The sequence below is a fragment of the Cydia amplana genome, chromosome 13, assembly GCF_948474715.1.
Source record: "Cydia amplana chromosome 13, ilCydAmpl1.1, whole genome shotgun sequence".
NCBI classification, from domain to species: Eukaryota; Metazoa; Arthropoda; class Insecta; order Lepidoptera; family Tortricidae; genus Cydia; species Cydia amplana.
The window spans coordinates 10,710,985-10,731,315 of NC_086081.1; the positions used below are offsets into that span (position 1 = coordinate 10,710,985).

Below are 20,331 nucleotides of genomic sequence, written 5' to 3' on the forward strand. Positions count from 1 at the left end.
GAATCGGTTTCGCTGGCCTCGTCTATATCCTACAAGTAATTTATTTGCTAAAATTTTGCACTGTGTTGAGTTAGGTACTTACTCGAGTTGCGAAACTAATAATAATAACATTGCGTGTAGCCTTCACTTAATTTACTGACCGGTAAAATACTAATGATTTAAGTATTTTTTTATTAATCGCTATCTATTACAGCCTTTATTTATTGCTTTTTGGTATTATTTACGTAATAAACTTATTGTTTTGTTTTTGTTTTTAATTTTAGTTTGTCCATATTTATAGCTGCGTATAATAAACTCAGAATTAGATACTGAGAATACAACACTAAGTATAACATAAACGCTTCTACTCGATAAGTGGAAGCACAGAATAAATAATAGTACTAAGTACAGAAGACTCACTCTCTAACAAAACGCATCTGTTACGATCAGCACAGATATGGCCGCTAGGTGGCGACAGCGCCACGCGCGGCTTATGGCTTTCCCCAAAATTGGGGCCGAACGAATGTACTTTTAGCTACCTGTAGCAAAGCGACGAAATCGCGGAGTGAGACACGCCTGGTGGAAGTGGCAAACTCTTTGGCGTGATTTTACCAATAACCAATTATGTTTTGAATTGGAGCTCAAAACATTCAATAATAATAAGTTGACAATAGTATTGTGAGTTATATACGGTTTTATATGCAGTTATTTATATACGAATGCGATTGCATATGAATTAAGTGAGTAATCTCTCTCAATCGTTCAAGGCGAATTAATATTCTTAGAAGGTTTAGTTAGGCTGACACAGCATTGCATTCGTAGCTATGCGAAAGCGTAGCTATGCTACGACATATCTACGACGTAGCCAGCTACAAACAATTAAAATTAAACGAAGCAACCGGGTGACTTACCATTGTATTAAGTACATATCAGTTTTAGTAAAATAAATTCAAACTCCTAATATATTTAACGTTTCAATTTCAACACTGCTAAGATTTACCAGTCAATATAAATCCTTTTTTCTGCAGTCTTTAGTCTTAGAAAATCATAACTATCTGTGTATAATGTGATTAGTAATAACGGTAGGTATACATTCTGTACATAGTCGTTATAATAATAGGTTTATATAACAAATAAATAAGTAGACCAAATATTTGAAAACACTACATTATACCAACAACTTTATATAAATACAAAACATTTGCAGCACGTCGTCGTGGCTCATAGTAGTGTAGTAATTTATGTCTCATAGCATAAGTATGTTTAGGTATGTATAATACCACTGTATTAACACTGTAATCCTAACGAGAAGTAATAACACGGCACGGTAACAGCGTGCCTAGAAATGTGATCACACTAAAGTGATAATTTATATGGCCATATGAATGCAACGTGAAGTTGTCACCCACGACATATTTACACATCTTTAGAACTGTACTTAGTAGAGGATATCAAAATAAATCATCTCTCTACTCAGCTAACTACTCGTCATAAAATTAACAGTTGTCAAAGTATTTATAAGGGATATCGGATCATTTTATTAGTAGTTTATTATTACATACATTACATACATATATTTAATTTCACAAACGGGTCTACCGCGATATAATTTCATTGTTTTTACCTTAAATTCTTTCCGTGACCACAGCTGGTGCAACTCAGCTGAAACGTCGGAATTTAAATATGTGTACAAAACGCGAGAGTTTAAAGTGTTATACATATATGTACCTATATTAACACAATTTACCTAAAGCGTCAAAACAGAAGAAAATTCTAGTTGAAATTCTATCAGGATTTGCGAAAATTGACATTGGGAATACCAATAATCTTTCTTGATACGAAGCGACGCGGCTTCCTCGAAGCATATTTAGATTTCTGAAATACTATAACCATGTGATTTCAATATCAATGAGATCAGTTCGTCACGCTCACGCAAATCCATAAGTGCGAGCGTGATCTACCTACTGATGACATACTAAATTGGTTTCATGTTCTCTAAATCGGAATAACTCCTGGTAAAGGAAAATTCAGTTTATGCGTGTGAATTTATTCCCAAATGAGTTCTGTAATACGTTTAAACCAGCCCTAGTAGCACGGTCGCATTTTTATCGTTTATCACCATACCTGTCACGTTCTAACAAGTATGTAAGTACGAAAGTGACGGGCATAGTGATAGTCGATAAAAATGGAACCGTGCTGAGCCCGCAGGTTTAAACTGTGAAACGCTTGAGGCGTTCGTCGTAATATTGAGGGTATTGGATAGTTTTGATGCTTAAAGTTGGAGCTATATCTCGTGGAATAATCTAAATGAATGGGTTTTCATGAATGAGTTTGTAAATATATATAATAAAAAGTGAACCGACTCTAAGGAAGTTTATAAGAAAACAGAAGTTAAGCCAATTACGAACATCTAATCTATAATATAAAGTATATAATCAGAAATCAATAAATCAAAAACATAACAAAAACACAAGAGAAAGTATCTAGCAGTATAATAATGCGATAACATGTTGACATTATAATTCTATGATACATAATCAATATGTTAATAAAATGAAGACCGTAACGATTATCAATTTATTACATTATTTTATACTATCTTATAATTACATGCGTCAATTGTAATCAGATGATAAATCTAAGCCAACAGGCAAAATACACGATAATTATCACCAATAGGGATAAATATAAACCCATATTATGGAGTCTGCACTCGGCAGACGTAGGTAAGTAACGTCATAATCTAAATCCTATTGTGGCAAGTTATTTTATCGCAATCAAGATTGCCTGTAGTCCTGTGTCGAATGAGCTAGAGCAAACTGACAGCAAGATGTGTGTTTTTCGCATAAGTATAGGTATGTAGGTACATATCAGATCATATCAATGACACCCGTAGAAAGTTAACAGTGTAAGATTTGCGAGTATGCATGCATTGCAAATCATGCACTAGTTATATAATGCAATAATTTTGGTTGAACTAAGCACTTATCATAAACGTAGACTCCGTAATGGTTGAAAATGTTGAAATAAATTATTTTAACAGTCCATATAATTATTTTTAAAAAAATCCGCTACAAGTGGAAGGAGATTATGCGGATAGAATTGTTTTAATCATCCTTATACAGCGTGACTCCCACTATGGGGCTTTAAATGCAGGGCTCGATTCTACTTGCTAAACCGAGCTACTTTTACTATGGGACCAATCCCGAAATCCCGAATAAAATGTTGACTTTTCCATACAAAACATCGACATCTGGGAGCCAAGATGCCCAAGATGCCAATCGTTTGCGCCGTAACGAACTAAACGCTACTCTCTCTGTGGCATTTATATGGAAGTTTTACCGTTTGGCACGGCGCAAGCGATTGGCATTTTACCTATGCCCTCTGACCAGCAGACATATAAGAAAAAGGCAATATTTTCTTCGTGATTTCGGGGGTCAATCCCATAATAAAAGTAGCTCAGTTTAGCGAGTAGAATCGAGGCCTACATTTAAACGCCCGTGGCGGGAGACACGCTGTATAAGCGGACAAAGTCATGACCAGACAGTAAAACATGTATTCCGACAACTACTTCCAATAATTAATATTTACATATATTATATTTACTGTCAATATTTACGACTACTATCAAACAGTCCCAGTCCCAGTCCCAGTCCCAGGGGTTGAAAATAGCTTGAGACGACAGTAACCCAATATTTGCGGTATATCCTAGTGTGCTGAATCAGGTCCAGTGATTGTAACGCTTACACCGACACGAACAATTTAATTAATCGTAGTCCGACACGCTGTTACACTGTGTTGCCAAAGCAACTGTGAGCAAAAAATATAAATCTACACAAATCGGTCACAAACTTTTGACTGAAATATGTGCCAAATTTTTTTTTAAACCTCTAATAACAAGGTTCTAGATGACTTCTAGATAAATGCTGATTAATGCGAAACCTTATGAGCAGTTTAAAACGGTTAGTTCATTTTGTATCAAGGTTTCAACTGCTGAATGGGAAAATAAAGACACTAGAGTAGAAAAACAAGCAACAACGGTTGCACTCCGGAGTGCCGATAGAAGTGAAAACTCACCTCACTATGTTACCGACGCCCGGTAACACGATACATACGTTTAGCGGAGGTATTCTATTTATTTATTATATATTATTATCATTCTCAAATAAGATCACACTTTTTCATTGACATGTTTATTTACATACTGCCATGACAACGTCAAATTATTTGAACATAGGTAAAGGTAGTCTTGAAAAGGAGTCAGCAACATAAACGTCAAATAACATTGAGTTTTTCTTTATTGATTTAATTTTTAAATCTAAATTATGAGTGGCCACCTTACGCACCTTACGCCCCTTACGGTCACATGATCGCCTTACGCTGTCTCGAGTTTATCATTTCCCCCCCACCTCATAAAGTGCCCAGAGCGCCGCTAAAGAAGTTTTCACTTCAAAAATACTTAAAATCATTTATTAAATATGCCATCTATTAATGTAATGGGAATTGGTATTAAATATTTATAAATACAGATACTTAATGATGTCAATATGGCAACACTGCTAGTAAACCGAGGGACCGTGCGAGGAGAGATCAACAAGTCCAGACTACGATCAATATGCCCAAGCACTCCGCTCGAGGGCGAGCAAGACGACTATACGTCCCCCTTGCTCTACTAAATTACAGATCCTTACAATTCCGACCCTTATTTTCAGTTTCACGCCATAGATTTCATGTTTCAATCCTGATGCCCGTCAAGCTACCGCTTGCGTAAAACCTTTGTTTATAAAATGGCGTTTTCCTGTCGTAGATAAAACTTAAACTCTGCTGATTACTATTAAATTATAATGCTTCTATTCCTACAAGGCTAGCATCAATTTAATTCATACGTATCTTAATGGAAATCTGATTATTGTTTACATGGAATAATTGCATCTTTAACATAATTCGGGTACGTCGATCGATACATGACTGGCCTAACAAATGTTTATTGCTCTTGAAGTTAGCCTTGTTCAATGATTCATTGTCCATCCAAACTACGTTCTTGTTACGTTATCAAGTCCTTTATGTGAGGAGTGTTGTCACTGTCACATCATATTTCATCATGATTTTGAAAGATAGAATATTGTAAACGTAGTTTGTCGGTTGTCAGTTAAGGACGGCTCCTTTATGCATCTCTATTATGCCAGAAGCGACTTAAAGGCAATGTACAAAGGTTTGGCCTGCGGGCTCAGCACGGTTCCATTTTTATCCACTATCACTAAGCCCGTCACTTTCGCACTTACATACTTGTTAGAACGTGACAGGCATGGTGATAAATGATAAAACTGCGACCGTGCTACTAGGGCTGAACACGGTACACGGTACAAATACATATATAGGCAAGGCAGTTACTCTATTTTTACAATACGCTCTCCCCATGCAACCCGCCGGCAAAGACTTGCTGAAAGAGTATCTATCTACTCCGTATACGCATAGCACAAATGTGTTACGTGAGTAAGGGCCGTAGTTTCCCGTCTGCACCCCTCACTCAATCCACTTTTATAGGGGACATTTTTCAACATGTAAAACTTTTCTAAGCAGCACTGATAATACCTGACTTTGTTTCTAGTTAATAAGACAGAATAGACGAACGCCATTATACATATTTACCATGAGTTACTTTGTATCAGCTAACCTTACTAGCTATTTATTTGATTCAATTCTATATCTGGAACCAATTAACATGAATAATATTGATCTCGTCTCCTACTTAAAATATTAATGGCTTAACCTACAAATACCGACAGAATGTGTCGCTTGATAAACATAATATGGAATAGACAAATTTTTCAAACATTTCAAACAGATTGTGACAAATGTTAACGAAGACATCATTACAACAGACAATGATAACAGACAGTAATAAAACGACCCCGATCCATCTTTATTGTGCAATAAATGTATGGAGATACATTTGCTAGTTTGTCTTCATAAATGTACTGAAATCAATCTTACGAATACGTAGTTGTTACAACATATTGCATAATTGCTAATATCTAAACACGGAGACGGGGATAGAATAAACATGAACTAATTAAGAATAAATAGATAAGTGTAATGACCCCGTTAGTGCGGTGTGGTTCGGTTCACCTTTAAAAGTAGTGACGCATGAGCCACAGAGATGTACAAAATGGTTTAAAAAAAGCATTTAAATACAAAATGCAAAATACTTTTCAGATTTACTATTTCAAATGCACAATACCAAATAGTTTTGCGTTTTGTATTTTAAATGCTAAATGCAAAATAGGTATTTTCAAAATACTTTTTCAAAATAAAATACCTTTTGACCAAATCTCAGATATTTTTATTTATTTTAGGTATTTATCATGAGAATAGCCATAGAATAGATAATGTTCGTCATTTTCGTTTCACATTGACACTAGTCAGACATAATAGCCAGTTTAGACTCTCGTGGCTCGCAAGCTCATCGAGCTAATATAATTTAAACACTAACGGCACGGCATAAGGTTTATAACCAGGGAGCGTACATTTCATGCCGGTTTCGTCATAATGACGTATTCATATAAACACACAGGATGTTTCAAAAAACGTAGTGACACAACTTAGTAACCAGAAACGTAGTGACTTTTATTTTATTTTTAATTATAGGCCACAACAACGTGTCTATCAACGTTTGATTATTAGTAACATAATAGTTTCTGAAATAAAACAAATAAGTATTTAGTGGGTTGGAAACAAAATGCTTTATTGTGTAATATTATATTATTAAGTACTATCACTCAGTTTCGTCTTCTACGTAGTCAACAAGTTGGAAAAAAGAATCGCACCATCGTGTCAATTCAAAGCATACTATGCCATACAATTTAAACGAAGGGAACACCATATCTTCGCTATCCACATCGACTTCATCGTCCATTGAAATACTTAATTCATACCTATTATATTTATACACTGTATATTTTGGATTCATATTATGTTCAGTTTTTGTTATTCAATTGTTTCCATGGTATATTCGATGCTATCATGAAATTGGTCAAGTCCATGTTAAAATCAAACTGTGTTTCTTTATGTTCCTCATGTTCTTTGTGTTTTATTGTTTGCAAATGTAACTTGATGTTGCTTTCTTTTGGTGGCAAACTTTGCTGACAGCAGGAACAATAAATTTGTTTATTATCTATAACTAAACATGGATTTATTTGGCACAATAATTCTATAGCCTCCATAGCGACTTTGGCAAAGCATTAAGTTTCCTGATCTTATTAAATTTAACTGAAATGTTGTTTCCGCACGTCTACAATTTGTGACAAAGAGTAAACTTTGATGTGAGTGATGTGACAATGTCAGATAATATTCTTTCAATGTCCGTCTCAAGTGTCAATATATATCTACTTAAACGGAAGAGGTTGATTAGATAACAGTGATTAATCATTGATTAATCATATTTTCCATTATTAGGTACGAATAAATAAACGTTCGTTATTCCATTGCCGTTTTCAAACTTTGTCCATCCTGTATGTAGGTTGACGTCATACGCCTGTCATCGGCATGAAATGTACGCTCCCTGTTTATAACCGAATGACAAGCCGAATACGAGTGTGTCGAGGCGAGCCACGAGACGCGCCGCGAGCCGAGCCGCGAGTCTAAACGGCTATAAGGCGCGCACTCTGACCAAAGAAAAACCGGCCAAGTGCGAGTTGGACTCGCGCACGGAGGGTTCCGCACCATCAACAAAAAATAGAGCAAAACAAGCAAAAAAACGGTCACCCATCCAAGTACTGACCCCGCCCGACGTTGCTTAACTTCGGTCAAAAATCATACGTTTGTTGTATGGGAGCCCCACTTAAATCTTGATTTTATTCTGTTTTTAGTATTTGTTGTTATAGCGGCAACAGAAATACATCATCTGTGAAAATTTCAACTGTCTAGCTATCACGGTTCGTGAGATACAGCCTGGTGACAGACGGACGGACGGACGGACAGCGGAGTCTTAGTAATAGGGTCCCGTTTTTACCCTTTGGGTACGGAACCCTAAAAAAAGGGCGCGCATGGCTAGCAGACGCCTCTGTCGGTCAAATTCGGCAATACAAGCGTCATTCGTTCATTTCATTTTGTTTGACTGGTAATGTTGGCTAAACTTAATCACAAAGTATTTTGCATTTTGAAATGAATATTAAAAATGCAAAATACATCTCGAAAAGTATTTCAAATAAAATACAAAATGTTTTTTACTAAAAGGCATTTAAATGCAAAATACAAAATAGGTATTTTGCATTTTGTATTTGCATTTTAAATAGAAGTATTTAAAATAAATCGCATCTCTGATGAGCCACGGGCTGAATGACTTTTAACAACTCGCATACCTAACTGATACAAAAAAATCGTTAACCATAATGATAAATGACCTCTAATACCAACCAAATTCGGCCTATAGTTCTTGAAAGAAGGTAAGCAATTTTGACATGTCTTTTAATTGAAAAACACTTTTTAAAAATCAATAGCTATATTACTTATGAAAGCAGAAGACTATAAAAGATCGTATTAGATTCATAATTGTTACATATTTACCGTAACTTATTTTTAAAATGTGTTTTTCAATTAAAAGACACATCAAGATTGTTTACCAAATTTCTAATGCTAAAAAAAACGAAGTATAGATGGTAAAATGTCCTCAAGTATTAAGACGTTTGTCCAGTTCTATTTGAGTACGCTTAGTACATGTACAGTCAGCTGCAGACAAAAGGTACCACCCCTACATTGAAGTTTGTATGATATCTAATCATCGTATATACAGGGTGGATTTTCTTTTTGGGTCAGTGAGGGCAGCTACCAGATCCCGTGCTGCTACGAGAAAACGGTCTTAGAAGACCTTCCCTCGATTTCAAATTAATGAATAAACCACAATGAATAAAACGCGCCTGATAGAAAATCAAAATACTACTAATCGGCCTTGGTATACCTTTTCATACCTCTTTAACTATGGATAAATTTAGTAAAGCGAACCATTTACAACTCATAACAAATAAAACGCGGCAGGTTTAAGGCAGGTGTGAGGTACGCTATTAACAACTTTAAAAATAAACATCCCATAACTAATCTGATTAATATGCATACATATAATATCAGTAATATGTAAATCAAAAGCTCTTCCGCTTTTTTGAATAATTATACAACCAGAAGTAGGTAGGTACTTAAAGAACGTCCTTGCTTAATGTATCTCGTAGCAAGATCCATTTTAGTTATAAAGCAAACGTCAGGTCAATATGAGGGATTGACGTCACAGTTGCTGATAAGGTTGAAAGCAAACAGGCACGCGTGTCTCCGCGCTATCACGAATTATCTCGTGATAAACGTAGGTATCCTGGTTATTGACGCCATTGTGTCTTTTTATTAAAGACATTACAGGACAGGTGCGTTTGGGATTGAATCCACAACCTAGCGGCCGCCGTTTTTTAATTTCACTACGTTTGTGTGTGGAGCCAGCGAAGCAAAATACCTGCATGTTTAACATTGACATTCAAAAAAAAAACATGGATAAGTTCCAGCAGCTGACGTCATTTAGAGTTTTAGCCAATTTTTTATACGTCACAATGGTCTATTCTTGCGATAATTCTGGCTAGATAATCAGAAGATTCCCGGTTCGTGAATCATTTTGCAAAATAAAGATACTGGTAACGATGAAAAAATTCACAACAATGTACATATTTTCTAAATAACATTGGAGCCTTAGATCAACAAACGAATAATAACATGTCAATACGATCACCAAGAATAAAGAGAATTCCAAGATGAAAGCCCGTATAATTTTAACTTTTACTTTTAGAATAGGTATATTAAATTTTAGTCAAATTAAGTAGGCCGAAAGGGGTAAGGTTATTGCAAGGGTCGAAAGCAATGTTGAAACTACCGAGCATGGCAACAGCGTTCATCTTGTGGCTATATTTGGTGTGATTCCGGACTAGGACGAGAAGACGCCTACGAGGGTGACCGCCAGACTGCAGAGCAGATAACACCAGGCCACTGACGCAAAGCTCTAAAATAGATAACGCATTTGCGTCAAGCGCACATTTTTCAAGCGCCTCAATGTAAACGAAGCGCGTGCCATACGAAAAGATTTCCTGGCCAAACACTCGCCATCACGCATCCTAGCTTGCGGCGCACAAACCATTCCTTGATCAATGAAAATAATAGATGGTCTGGCTCGGATACCTGTCCGGCAGAAGCTACTTTCTCGTGAATATTGACGCAATTAGCTGACGAGTTTTTTAACGCACCGATTGCTACCGTTTTATATAATTAACAGACAATGTACTTGTACTTACATAATTCCAGTGGTGAAAAATACCGCTAATGCTAAATCAACGGTACGTTGTTATTAATTATTGTTGAGATGAGATAAGTGATTATTTCGAAATCGGTTAATTTATCGATGACAGCTTTGCTCATTATCATGTGGTTTGGTACAGGTTTCGTCACGAAACATTTTTTCTCAATACGGTCAGGCGTGAGGCAAATCATTTTCTTTTTTTTTTCTTCATTTTAATTATAGGTTTTTTCTTTTTTACCGTACCTACACATGTAGTCTGCGTGTGGTAACATCAAAATGTTAGGCAGATAATCAGTGTCGCCTGCGTGTGGAACTGAATTTATTGGAGCAAATGGGAAATCTCGCAATCGAAATCTTCGGTGAGAGTTTGCCACTATACGTGAGTGCTAGAGAAAGCAAAATCATTCTTAGTTTCTTGCTGAAACGAAGAATTCTACCGTATCAAATACTAAATTCTTAGTAGTTAGCTCATTAAATAGACTCTAATTACACTAATTAGGGCAAAGTTCTAAAGATGCTGAACGATCCTTTCGTAGAAGAAGCGGCAGTTTAAGAATTCGTTAAATGTTTAACAATCAGCCATAATCTTTTTATCTGCAACGCAAAATCTTATAGCATGTGAAATTCTCACAGTTAGGAGTGGTACAGTCACCAGCATAAATATATGACTGTGGGCAGCCGTGCAAAAATATCTGATGCTCCATTGGAGCTATAAGTATATGACGACACTACCTTGGTAAAAATATGTGATGCTTTGTGGCCGGCAAAAATATCGTTAGTCTGTATCCGCATAAATATCGGATCGGGTCGCTTTAAAAATATTTGATTACTCTCATCTGGCATAAATATCTCTCCACTGTGAAAGCAAATACATCGGGTGGACGACGGACCGCCTATTATATATCTGACACGTTGGAAAATCATAAATATGTTATCCACCTTCAAAAACGAATCATACATGTTTGGTATAGAGCCGTATATTGTATGAAGTGATTTGACAATTCACGAAAAGAGTGCAGACTTGTCATTGTATATGTCTGTCTCACATTCTATTTTATCATCGATTTGACGGAATAAAATGGATATACCTGGTCAACCAATTCTTGTCAGTAAAAAAAGGCGCGAAATTCAAATTTTCTATGGGACTATATCCCTTCGCGCCTACATTTTTCAAGTTTGCCGCCTTTTTCTACTGTCAAGATCAGGTTGACCGAGTATATAATTTATTTGTAAATTTTAACGTATCATGAATCTAGTATATAACTGGATCTGGCATGAGGGGTGGGGGAAATGACCGAACGGGATAGTCTTATGTATCTTTCAGTAGGAGTAGCAGCGAAAGCGCTATTATTGTTTGTCCTTGTCACAGTCTCACAAGTTGACCTCTTCATCATTCTTTTTTATGTAAGAAGGAGGTTTATTACACATCATCTATTAAAAGTATACCTGATTTTTTATTATGTCACAATTTAAAATTGCATCTCTTCTTTTCGTGAATTGTCAAAACACTTCATACAATTTAAGGCTCTATGCTATCCAGGTATGGTTCGTTTTTGCCGATTGATGACATATTTCATAATTTCGTGTCAGATATATAGGCGGTCCGTCTGCCATCCGATGTATTTGCATTCCCAGTGGAGAGATATTTATGCCAGATGAGAGTAATCACATAATTTTGATTTTTATGAGTCGTCAAATATTTTTAAAACGACCCAATCCGATATTTATGCGGATACAGACTAACGATATTTTTGCCGGCCACAAAGTATCACATATTTTTACCGAGGTAGTGTCGTCATATACTTATGCCTCCAATGGAGCATCAGATATTTTTGCACGGCTGCCCACAGTCATATATTTATGCTGGTGACTGTACGTAAGGAAAGACTTAATAAAAAAAACTTGAAACAGTATACATCTAGCTTAGCACTACAATAGCTTTATAGAACCATAGAACTATTGTCAAGTTTAGTCGTTAGGTAGGTAATTATTTCACTTGTGTTGTGGGATCGGAAGGTGGATAGTAAATCACACGAAACACAAAGCGCTGGAAAATCCGGCAAAAACTGATGACAGATTACAGATTTATGAGATCCCTACAACAGGAACCGGAGTAGCTTAAGTGTACAGTTAAATTATTGTTATTTAGTGTAGTATTTATTATGTCTAGTTAAACAAAATGTCGCAGGTTCGTATAAAAACAAAGAGTTCACTGTTTGCTGCAGACAGTCTAAATTTATTTGGCGTCTACGTCTCATTCGGATGGCTGGCCATCACCTTGGTGGCGATGGCGTTTCGTTGAGAAAAACGTAAAATAATAAAAACAATGTTGAGCGTGCATCCCGCACCACGCAAGGTCGGTGTCGAGTATTTGTGGACGCGGCAGCGCTCCCGCCGGCATGCCGAATGATTGGTTATATTCTGCAGAACATTTTGGCAAACACTCATCGACCATCCGTGATACTTACCTACGAGTTTAGTCTTAGACGAAAGGTGAGATCTTTTTCTGTACGTTCTGCTTAGCCGTAACAGTTAACACAATTTGTATTTTATTAGTTACAGCTCTATTTATTATCTGCGTTTATGGATATATGTATTAAAAACAACTTTACAATAATAGAGCTAAACAATTTACTTTTTACGAGTATACCCAGAAGTGCGTAAAGAAAGTCTTGCTCGTATCGGCTTTCCGGTCATTGCTAAGTACTACATTCCTAAATAACGAGTTGAAGATACCAAACATTTTAAACCGTAGACTTGAACCGGATTTTTGTGTTTACTCATAGCTTGTTCCATCGCCGGCGCGCACACGGACGCCGAAGGCCGAGGGCGTCCGTTCTGTTATTTCGGTGCATTCATTCAACACGGTGGCTCCGTAACCTAACGATGCGTCACCCTCGCACCTCCACGTCCATCAAACACTGCCGTTACGCATGATACGTGTTCGGTGCATCTCGAATTAAAACCTAAAACTGATCGGTAAGTATATATCTACACTAAAACGCATCAAATGACTCATTCACGAGGACGGCGCCGTGCGGCCAACGACCCACTTTAAGCTTCGGCGCGGTACACGCGCATTTACGCCCAAGCTCTTAACCAGGTACTCCGAGGCTATTAAAACATTAACTACACATCATTATCACGCTGCCTGTTTCTATTTACTTCCCGGATGATCAAAACGGAAGCTACCAAGGATAAGTATCTGCGTGAACTACCTAATTAGAAACTGCCATTTTTAGGGTTCCATACCCAAAGGGTAAAAACGGGACCCTATTACTAAGACTCCGCTGTCCGTCCGTCCGTCCGTCCGTCTGTCACCAGGCTGTATCTCACGAACCGTGAAATTTTCACAGATGATGTATTTCTGTTGCCGCTATAACAACAAATACTAAAAACGGAATAAAATAAAGATTTAAGTGGGGCTCCCATACAACAAACGTGATTTTTGACCGAAGTTAAGCAACGTCGGGCGGGGTCAGTACTTGGATGGGTGACCGTTTTTTTGCTTGTTTTTTGTTGATTGTGCGGAACCCTCCGTGCGCGAGTCCGACTCGCACTTGGCCGGTTTTTAAGATTCCGAAGTGCCGTTAAATTTAACAACTGCGTAGTTAACGCTCTACGGCGACATACTTAATAAGGTCAATTTATACAAGTGATAGCTCTTTCTCATGTTTCGAAATGTACCGCTAATGACAGAATCTCACGGTTCACATTTGAAGATATCTCATGCAACATCGCTCAACGGCTTTGCTAGTAGGTAAGTTTGTAACTAATAAGGATTGTTCACACGAAGGCAAAAGTCCAATCTAACATTTTATTCGAAAAATTTGGGTAGGTAGACTTTACTGTAGGTCAGAGAAAATATGTAGCCAATTACTTACTTATTTCTTAATTGACGTGCATTACATTGTTCAATAACCTCGATTAATTTTCGCTAGCGAGTCGGGATCGATACATATGGAAGGGTTTATTTGTTTTTTCCTTTCTTCCATTCCAATACGTAATTAGGGGTCAATGTACGCAACATACAGCCAGCTTCTTTTGTATTTAGGTAAGGCATTGAAGCTTTGCCTCGGCCTCCTTTCCAAACAACAAACAATTGATGATTTGAAACTGGTTTCAAGATTCCACATTATCTGTACATATACATATCTTGCTGAAACCAGAGTGTGTGACATGTATGATGGCTGTTCTAGCAAATTTGGCAAAAAGTAATCCATTATCATTTGTTTAGAGTCTTCACTATTGACAGTAACCTGCTTGGCCTCTGGAATTCTCAAAAAAAATGTATAAGTAGGTAATTAAATCTCGATGACATACATCCTATAAGTAGTATCTATAATCAAGAATAGTCACATTGATTCTAACTAAAATATGTGTCATCTAAATAGACAATCACCAAGGGCCAAATACTGAATCGTGTTGTTGAGGGCAACAACGTGACTTCCCCGTCCACCCCGGGATTTTGGAATTAAACTTACACGATAAAACTAACGACGCTCCTCTTGATCCCCAACGAGCGATCTTAAGGTCAGCAACAATATTGACAATATTGTTTTATCAGAAGTTGTTTGGCAACTGTTTTATTTTTCGTATTGACCAATTTGTTTTTAATCGAGTAGGTACGTACGACTGAAATTCTTACTCATCATGAGATTTGTATCTTTCTCTCAACAGATGCAATCTCTGAATACAAATACGATTTGAACAAGGAAGAAGTCAAAACGGTCGGAAGTCGGCGGAATCTGTTTATTTACATACGTTGATTAATAAAGTTCTTACAATATATTTACTTAGCAGCTCAAACTGCGTATAAGTTATTTATAAGTCCGCATTATATACTGAGGTCTCATGTAATATTAGATGAGGAAATGCCAGCAAGGTGACCATTAGAGCCGATGAATAATAATGATTATGTCCGTTTGGTAACGTCAGTATTTCGAACTCAACTTCCCACTGATTACCTAGGTACTGGGGAATTAATAAATTAATAATATGTTATAATCATAAACGGAAATGAATAATGATGAAAGGTCAGGTAATTTATTTTTAAACTAAAGTATTCTGAAGGCTTTAATTCTTACTCCTACATTTCGTTTGTTATATTATTGGTTTTGTTATAGAATAGAAATGTTTTCGTACAAACGGGACAATTTACATACAAAATTAATTTAGTATGGGATAGCGCATCGTTACTGGTGAATTTCCAATATGATTTGGAACTCTGGTAGCCGTTTAAGAAGTATAGGACTCTTACGGTAGATGTCGCTATGAGCCTCCCTAGGGCTCATATATGGTGGAAATATTCGCTGAATTGGGTACGGTCTTGGTAGCTCAGATGGCAGAGCATTGTACTAGTGATCCAGTGGTCGTGGGTTCAAGTCCCACCCAAGACAGTGAATTTTTCCACTATTAATTTATTTCGAAGCTTAATAGCATCGTTCGTCGACGTTTCTGCTTAATACAAAATTAATTTACATACTTAGGTATAAGAAGAGAAGTCCTAAAAATAGAAAGAAGACAGTGCCACGAAATGGCCTCATCTCAGCGTGTTATCAGGGTGGAAGAGTCATGATAGGTAGGTAAGGTACCCTCTTATGTTCCGGAAGTTAAGGAAATTAAATTAGGTACTTTCTGCCTGGGTGACTTACATCAACGCCTAAACCAATCTCAACGAAGTTTTGGACTGTATCAAAATTGAGGACATTGTATTTTTCAATCACAACTGATTTTGGTCAATGATCGAGCTACCAAGTGAAAGGCGTAATCTCAATCCTCGGTCCTTAAACGCCTGAGAGACGAGAGACACTTCCTTCGGTAATATAAAGGGGACATAGGGAAAGGAAATAGCTAATAAGCAGTTTGGCGAAAAAGTGCAACATAACACAACGCCAGGCCAATTGCCTCTTCAATTAAGTTGCATAAAACCCGGTTTGTAATGTAGGAAGTGGGAAATTGCGTATCGCTTAAATTCGCGTGTTTTGAAAGTGGAAACGAGGATTGTGTCATTCGCTTGTCAATTGTTGGCTTTGCTAACAATTACAAGATTTTGATAAGTGCAGAGATATAAATCAGATGAAAGAAAGTGTGTAATTAGTTACTAGAGATGCCCCGAATAGTGGTTTTGGCCGAATACCGAATATTCGGCGACCGAATATTCGGCATGACATGCGAACATTTTGAGTCATAATTATGAAAACTGATCGCTAACAAAGCTCAACGTTAGATGACGTTAGCTGACGTTAGCTAAGATATATTTTTGTTGAACAGCGTTAATGAATAGAGTCAAACAAAACAGACACATGATTTAAAAAAAAATCAACAAATGCTCAAAAAAGGGTCTTCGCATTTAACAACTTTCCAAGAACACATTCTAAATAAATATACCTACACAGTTTTTGGTTATTTTTATTGTGCAATTTTTCTTTTTAAGTAGGTGCAACCAGGGTGCAACAGATATTCGGTATTCGGCCGAATAGTAGGCAACATTCGGCCGAATATCGAATATTCGGCAAAGTGGCCGAATAGGCCGAATACCGAATAGTTGCCGAATATTCGTGGCATCTCTAGTAATTACCCGTAAGCAAAAGTGGTAGCCACAAATTAGGATGGAGCGAAAATATTTTAAAACCTAAAATGTGAGTCATGTTATTGATTAATGGAGGAGAATGGAGAGAAGAGAACCTTTCTAGTTTCTTATTTTACGACGTAACCAAGGAATTGTTATAGGTAGGCGTCTGGATGAAACAATAGTAGGTAACTTTCCATACGCATTATGAAATAGGAGTCGGTTGATAGTTACGAGTACAATCAAGTGTTATAATGACCCACATTGATTTCTTCATTGCGTAAGTCTCATAAACAAGTGCAGTTCACTCAAGTAAGTTCAAAAACAAAAGCTCTTATGTTGGTATTTAGTTAGGCAAAGATAGTTATGTATTTGTACAACAAGAGATCAAAGTTTGATATTTCTTCGAGTGCTTATTTTGAGTCCCGTGCAAGCGAAAGATTCTATACTAGATTCACGAGCGTAGCGAGTGAATCTAATTTAGAATCTTGAGCGTAGTAAGGGACTCAAAAGCGCACGAGATGTAAATAACTTTGATCTCGTGTAGTTCACAAAACTTTTCACCTCAGCAGTGAGAACATATTAGAGAACCCGAAAAATGTATTCCTTCTTCATCACTTACCTATTCACTCATGTTTTCTTAAGATATACCAACAATTAAGGTTTCACCTCAGCAGCTCGAACAAGGGTACTTTGCTACTTAAAAACAGTGAGCAAAATCGCATTTTGCTCATTTTGTCTCACTCAGTGAGCAAAATGCGATTTTGCTCACTGTTTTTAAGTAGCAAAGTACCCTTGTTCGAGCTGCTGAGGTGAAAACAATAATATAGAATTTGTATGTCTTCACGTCAACGTTTGCTTAAAATTTGTCTATAAAGAACCAGTTGTAGGCGCGTTTATAGTACATTACATACCTAGGGAGGAGAATGCGTGAATGCTCCAGATCGCAGGTGTTTGTGGCCCGAACCGAAGGTGAGGCCATAAATATGCGATCTGGGGCTTTACGAATTACCGCCCGTGGTTTGTCTAAAGTTTTACGTCTTGCCTTGGCCAGGAAGTGAGAAAATCCCACTCACGGGCCTAGGGTGACGTAAAATATTATACTGTTATGTTATTGCCTAAAACTCATCATTTCTGAAGGTGGCTGGGTCAACATACATTTAGGTATTAATTTGTCTTTTCAGTTCTCAAAAGTTAAGAATGGTGCTGAAACAATACCCTGAATTTTGGTATTAATGCTCTAAACTAAAAGGGTCTCTAGTGTCCCTATCCTATTTTAAGTCATCATAATTTATGCCTTCGCAACCGCAACACGCTCAAATAGGTAGGTAGTATTAAAATCAATGAGGTTTTCAGCCGGAATGTGTAAATAATATAAACCTGTGCCTATGTGTTACAGATGTGTAATGTATAGGTATGTTCGTCTGACTGTTTATTGATGTTTACATGGATATACATGATGCAAACTAGGTCCTTGAGGGTGAAATTGATAGGTCGGTACGTGTAGAGCGATAAGTACCTAGTAGAAGTAGTAGATCAGAGATAAAATCTACATCAGCTGCGACGTTTACTTACCTCAGTCTTCGTTATTCGATGTCGTGCTAATTTGACCACGGCAAAATTACCCTTGCCAATAGTCCTTTCTATGTCATAAAATCCCACCCTAATAGGGGTTTTAGCGGGACGTTCACGGTCCGCCATTGTTGATTTTTTAAACACTATTGTCTCAACACCTCACTACAAATCCAAAAAAATGTGTCATAAATGTCATAATACAATAGTATTAGTAGTATTTCAGTTCATTGAATACTATAAAACACTTTTGTTCTTCAGCCAGCTCCAAGCCTCGCTACCGCTCATAGCAGAAGAAAAGCTCTCACTAGCGGATCGTATTTACTTAACGTCATTCAGTAAATTGCATTACACGTAGGTATTTGATCATTGCTGTAACGTGATTACGCACGGTATTGTTGTTATTCATTGGTAAAGTAAATCGTATAAAAGATATTGCAACGGTTCGATGTTCCATGGAAATTATTTCGGGACTGTAAGAGTCCTCTCTCACATTCAGTAGATTTTAAATACAGTAGAGTTTTGTGTAAAATTGATTTAAGATAGATTATAAATCGCGCAAGTGGCGGCGTGCGTGTTGAACAGTTTGAGTAGCGCGTAACGCCGCCGCCTCGCCGGCTGTCAACCGGGTACTGAACTCGGCCGCTGAACGCTGAACACACGGCGAGCGACCGCCGAGCAACCTGCGGCACGCGCGCGCTTTCAGCCGCCCGCCATATTACTTTGCGTGACGTCAGCACGACAGCGCGTGTCCTACCTACCTTTTCGGGTTGGTACTTCGTAGGTATGCACGTAAATGTACTAGTTACATAGTTTACATATTGGTACCTAATTCATTCTTATAGCATCCTATTTGTAATTTCAATAATCTTATTCTTCTTCTTTAGTTTTTGGGGATCGTAATCGTAATCACTTGATGGTGAGTCTTCAACGGTTTCGGTTTATATTTTTCCTACCGCGTCACGTAACGAGGTGGCTTTTGCTGGGCTCAGTGCATCCGCTTCGTATTCCATCGACAGAAAAAGAATACAGGTTACTACACTACCTTAACAAATTCACCGCTGTGCTACGGTCGTAGCGCTACGTCTTAGCCGATAACATGGGTTTTCCGGTATGTACCTAGCGGAAATGCTTCGTAGAGGCAAAACGACAACGTGTTACCTACCACTTATCTTGTGGTTAGCTTAGCTTGTCGTTGTTATAAAATCGATTTTTGTACCCCGGCCCACCTGAAAATTACTTAAAATGGCAAGCGTCGTGTGGTGTGATAACATGTGACAAGTTAACATTGACCACTTTCTCTCTAGGAAACACCAAACACCCATCTGCTCGACAGACAGTGAAAAAGCGCCTGAAAGTTTGTAATACTAAGAAGTATTACAACGAGGGATTCAATTCAATTCTACAAATAGTTAGGTACCTACTTCAGTCAGGCGCAAAGTATGAAGGTATGTAATGTACAGTCAGCAGCAATAGTTGCTAAGCGGGCGAGGTGTTCAAAATGACCTTGCGCGACTTTATTGTTAAGATAATTAAGAGCGCGTTGAGGTAATTTGTAATTTTGAACATCTCGCCCGCTTTATAGCCACTTCTGCTGCTGACTGCAGAGTCATGGAATTTGAAGGTTTGTCACTTTTGAACTTTAAATTCCATGACTGTACTTCTTAAACATTTCTTAAATCAAAAGTAACAGCACAGATATTTAGATGATGATTATGATTTTACTTCAAAAAACTTTTAATTCTACATGACATAAAAGCTCTCCAAGGGGCCTCTACGTGTTGGATCTGTGTCCCCACGCAAGCCTATCAAAAAACCGGGATTATAGGCCCGTGATATCCAAGGAGATACAAATAATAATAATACATCAACAATTATAAAATAC

General features: G+C 37.4%; 1 protein-coding gene across 1 annotated transcript in view; it reads right to left on the reverse strand.

Moving 5' to 3' along the window:
- LOC134653540 (serine/threonine-protein kinase SIK2) overlaps positions 1 to 19,100 on the reverse strand; it is a 67,810-nt gene extending 48,710 nt beyond the window's left edge. The window contains exon 1 of the mRNA XM_063508917.1: positions 18,450 to 19,100. Within this exon, the coding sequence (XP_063364987.1) occupies positions 18,450 to 18,575 (126 nt within the window). The 5' untranslated portion in view covers positions 18,576 to 19,100. The remainder of the gene's footprint in view (positions 1 to 18,449) is intronic.
- Between the last annotated feature and the right edge of the window lie 1,231 nt (positions 19,101 to 20,331).